Source organism: Gossypium arboreum, chromosome 1 (genome assembly GCF_025698485.1).
Source record: "Gossypium arboreum isolate Shixiya-1 chromosome 1, ASM2569848v2, whole genome shotgun sequence".
NCBI classification, from domain to species: Eukaryota; Viridiplantae; Streptophyta; class Magnoliopsida; order Malvales; family Malvaceae; genus Gossypium; species Gossypium arboreum.
In genome coordinates this window covers 111,781,330-111,786,558 of record NC_069070.1, presented here as the reverse complement: position 1 = coordinate 111,786,558, position 5,229 = coordinate 111,781,330, and the positions used below count along the sequence as shown (strand labels likewise).

General features: G+C 28.4%; 1 protein-coding gene across 1 annotated transcript; it reads left to right on the top strand.

Annotated features, from left to right (window-relative positions):
• Positions 1 to 1,121, top strand: LOC108456344 (21.7 kDa class VI heat shock protein-like). Its single transcript, XM_017754939.2, has 2 exons — positions 1 to 520; positions 618 to 1,121. Exons 1-2 carry the CDS (start codon positions 208 to 210, stop codon positions 899 to 901), a joined length of 597 nt encoding a protein of 198 aa, XP_017610428.1. The 5' UTR covers positions 1 to 207; the 3' UTR covers positions 902 to 1,121.
• The last annotated feature ends 4,108 nt before the right edge of the window (positions 1,122 to 5,229 follow it).

Genomic DNA, 5,229 nt, shown 5'->3' with positions numbered 1-5,229 from the left:
ACATCTTCTATAGTGGATCATCAGAAAAGCATCAAATTCAGTCCTCAAGAGAATGATTCCACTTCTTTTTTTTAAAAAATAAAAAATCTTTACACTCTTCAAAATATTCCCAGGGAATTTGTTCACTCCCTCCTCTAACACACTATAAGGTGCCAAACTCCCCAGGAAACTTTTTTCCCACAAAAGTCTCAAATCATTACATTTTCTATGAGTAGTTGCATTAAACTTGAAGTTCAAACAGATGATCAAACTCCTCAGAAATGGTGCATTTCGTTACATGAAGATGTGTTGAAGAGGTTACTGTCCCAGCAGGGTAGTCCAATTACAATGCATAAGGTGTTTGGAGAAGGGTCATTATTTAGTCCCTTGTTGTTTGGGAAATTCTTTGATCCATCAGACGCCTTTCCCCTGTGGGATTTTGATTCAGACGCCTTGTTATATAATTTAAGGAACTCCGGCAAGACCACAGTTGATTGGTTTCACACAGACCAGGCTTATGTACTTAAAGCACCACTTCCAGGTAAGTCCTTTGGAACACTTTGATGCTACAACATATATATGTATGTATGGATATGGCATATTTTGATCAAAGACTGATGAATGGTGATTAAAAGCAGGAGTGGGGAAAACTAACATACAAATCCATGTTGAGAAAGGGAAAGTTATGGAAATTAGTGGACAAGTAAAGCAGCAAAGGGAAGGCAAGACAAAGGATTGGAGAACCTGCAATTGGTGGTTATATGGATACGTAAGGAGGCTTGAGCTGCCAGAAGATGCAGATTGCAGAAAAATAGAGGCTTTCCTCACTAATGGTGTGGTTTTAGAGATTAGAATTCCCAGAAATCCTTTGTATTTTGGTACCCCTGAGATGAAAATCCAGCAGCCAAAAATTTCGGAATGAATGTGAAACAAATTACCCACACTGCTAAGCTAACATGACCATATAAATGGAAACTTTTATGTGATTATATATATATATATATATATATATATATATTTGTATTCTTGTTTTGGTCATCTAATTTTAAAAATTTTAAGTATATTTGTGTTCTTGTTTTGGTCATCTCATTTTAAAAATTTAATTTAGGTACTATCATCTGAAATCATTCATGTTTTGATCACCCACTCCTAATTGATAATGGAAGGCCTTTTTTTAATTGATATAATAACACATTTAGTTTTCAATACTTATATATTCTATTAATTTGGTCCTAATTCCAAATAATTCAATAAATTAAACCCTTTATATTTACTTAATTCTATTAATTTGATTCTCAAATTTCCTAACCAAAGCTTTCAGATTTTAAAATATAGGTATCTCACTTCTATAGATTTGTAAACCCCAAAAAGAGAAATAAAACAAATGGTTAGGATATAGTGCAACTTATATTTTAATTTAATAATAATTAAAATATTTTTATAACTAATTAAATTTTTATTATTTTTAATTGAATTTTATTGAATATAAAGTTTGAGGAGAATAAAAATAAATAGAATAATAATTAATTAATAAATGGTAAAATTGTTATTTTATTTAAAACTCATTCGATAAATATATCTTTGAGGCTAGTGAATTTTCATTAAACCTAAGGAGAGTGATTGAATATTTTTCAAATCACAAGAGGTAATTGGAATTTTTATTAAACTATTTTAGTACTTTTTCCTATATATTTGTTTATATTCAGTAGTATACTGATAATACACAATTTCATCAATTATTAATGAATCAAATTATGAAAAATTAAGTGATTGTAATTTAATTTATATTTAAAATATTAAATGATTTATTATCATATACATAAATTATACCATCAATACATCAAATTTAACCATATATATCATAATTATTTTTCTTTAAAGATTAAAACCAAAGGCAAATATAAATTCATTAAACTCAAAATCAGGAAGCTTTAGACCTAAAATTTAAGTGTCATATATCCAACATATATCATAGTTTTTTTTTTTTGAGTTTTACAATTTTATATTTGTAAAATACCTCTATTTTAAAAGTTGAAAGCTTTAGTTAAATAGTTTGAGAGTCAAATTGATAAAATATGTAAGTATTAAGGACTAAATGTATTATTATATCAATTAAAATAAGACGAATATTTACACATGTTTGTGTATATTTAAAGATTAAATAAATATAAGGCTGAGACACCCAGAGAATAAATTTGAGGAAGCAATAAATATAAGGATGTTTTAACAACTCTACCAAAAGGGGAATGCACACGTAACCTTATTTTGCCAACCAATACTTCACTTAATGACAAATTTAAGAGCAACAAACTTAAAAAACAAGTTATCTTAAAGCTCAAAAATGTTACGAGAACCTTTTAATATATATTCACAACGCAATCCTTAAATAATCGATATGGGATCATTTAATTCCCCAGATCAAGGTATGAATTGTGCTTTCCAAGAGCTAGCCGGATTCAGAATAAGTTTTGACAAATAACAGTATTATTCATACATAAAAGAAGGGTGCTTTTTAGAAAAAACGAAACCATCTTTACTTCCGAAACAAACAATACAACCAAATCCATACGTAAGATTAGAAATGCAGGAGAATTTGGCATTTTCCCATACATTTCAGATGACTTCACACCATCCAAAGTTCATGATGAGATTTAGCAATAAGGTTACTTTCAGTGTCTTATTCTTATACCTTGAAAAAAAAAACATTCTTTCATATATATATATTTTCCCCGCAGGCCTTCCATTATTTTTATCCAACATTTTTGGTCTAAGACCTTGGATTAACTTGCTAAACATATTTATTTTTATATATCAGTCAAACTAATAGTCTGAACCGGCCATTTAATTAAATTAAACCAAATTGGATTAGGATCTAATAGCTTTAATAATCTGCCATGTGCTTAAAGAGGGCATCTCACACACATTTGCCAAATATAACATCCAATATTAAGATCTCATCTCCCGGATTAACCAATAAAAATGGAGTTTCACTTGGACAATTCCCTTTTCTTTTTAATTAATAATCATTTTTTGTGGGATAAATTATTGATTAAGCAAAACTGCTAACTGGCAAGAAGCTTATATGGAAGACAAAGAGGAAAAAGTTTTGTTAGCAATACAGAACATAGATCCCATCAATTGTTATTATAACAATTAAACTTGAAATTTATATTAAAAGAATTCAATAATTTGAGGATTTTTTAATAAATAAAAATGGTTTTTTTTAAATTTGCATGGTGAATTTTAATTTCTAAGTGCACCAAACTTTATATTATTTGTCAATTGTATATTAATTTTTCATACCTAACAGCTTAATTTAATTAATATTTTTCAGCATGCAATTTAATCAAGAATTTCAAGAGAGAAAAAAAAAAAGGAAAAAGGGAAGATTTTTCCAAAGCTTAATACCTTGCATCATCTTCAAGTTAAAGCGGAGAAATATTAGAGGACAGATTTTGCTTGAGAAAGAGGCAATTGGATCCCTTAAAGTCAAAATTCCACCTAAAATTAATATTGGTTTATCAACTTTGCTCACATGCAAACCCTAGCTTTGTTGCTCTTTATTTCAGTTCATATGCACATTATCAAACTTAATCCATGGTTTTATATCGAAATTACAATTTCATCATTGATTATGAAATCAGATGCAACTGATGGACAAAAACATAATTACGATATTAAATAGGATTAAAAAAAAACATGAATCGAACCAAGGAGCATCAAACCAAATTGTAAGAGAAAGATGGGTAGTCTTATTTTTTATTAGGTAAACAAAATTCATCAATGTTTGGGGTATAAATTAAAGGTGAAAAGTGACCCAACAGCACAATCCCATGAGATTAATGCAACACGCTTGGGATAAAAAAGACATGGGTGAAGAAGAAGCCTCTCTTAGGCAGACAGAGAAGTTGAAAGGACCACTTGAATGACCCTCTCTCTCTATTATACCAAATGACTAAAGGGATTTGCCAACCATCTTTTTCCCCCATACATGATGGAAACTTTTATATATTCTTGTTTCACATATATGTATCGGCAAAGAGAGATTATTTTTGTTGTTAAACCAGTAAAATTGTAAGACCTATTTAGAATTTCGAAACGATAAACATAAACAAATGAGGTAATGCGCAGTAAAGTAAGACCAAGACGATGGGGAAAACAAATATACATCTCTAACTTCAATCACATTATTTTATATATTGAGACCACCCCAACCATTATTATTTTCTTATACATCATTCTCTTATCTATATACAAGTATATTATTGTTACATTATTATACCTAATCATTAATAGTATAAATATAAATGAATCAATAATGTTGGTTGGTAATTTCTTTTTTTTTTCCTTATTTTATGCGGTCGTTGAAAAGCTTTAAGCTTAGTTTTTGGTTGATATATACATAGTTTGGTCTATCTTACAACTAATTTGTATATACCTTCCTTTTTTGCTTATAATTTAGGTTTTCTAGGAGCATATTTTAATCAACTGACAAATTTATTAATATTCTAAATTGATTTATACAAAATTTTTATAGTGTCGATTGAGTCTTAACTCGATTGGCATTGATATTATTACCAATGCAAAATGACGTAAGTTGAGAAGTGCTATGGATAGTTTTAGGCATTTTATAAAAAAAAATAATAACCTGTAATGAGATAATTATTAAAAAAAGCAAATATAAAATTTAATTTTTAAAAACTCTTATCTAGGAGAAATTATTGTATAGATCCTTATCATCATATCATCTATGATCTCGTCCAATTAAAAAAGGATATATCATTTTTATTTGGAAGTTTAGCTTAAATGTACATATGATGTGAAAAAAATTATATGTCCTCTTTAATTAGACAAAACCATGACTAATGTGGTGAAAAATCTATAAAATAATTTCTACTTACCTCGTATTAAAAATAATTTCTCTAATCTAATATGTATTTAGGATATTATTCTTTTATGAAAATGTAATTTCAATTTTATAAAGTATATATATTTTTGAAAGTTTCAATTTTAAAATATTAAGGGGAGCAAAAGCTATCAACATCGCAATATGATTAGACAATTTTAACCTCAACAAAATGGCAATCTTTCATGCAGAATAGAGGGGTAGACTTGTCATACCAAGCCAAAAAGAGATTCCTTCAAGCCTTCAAACACTGTACAAAATTCCGCGAGATCCCCACTTTTAAAAAATTCAAATCCCAACGGTAATAAAAGTCCAAAACTAACTCTTATTTTGAAACCAAAAAC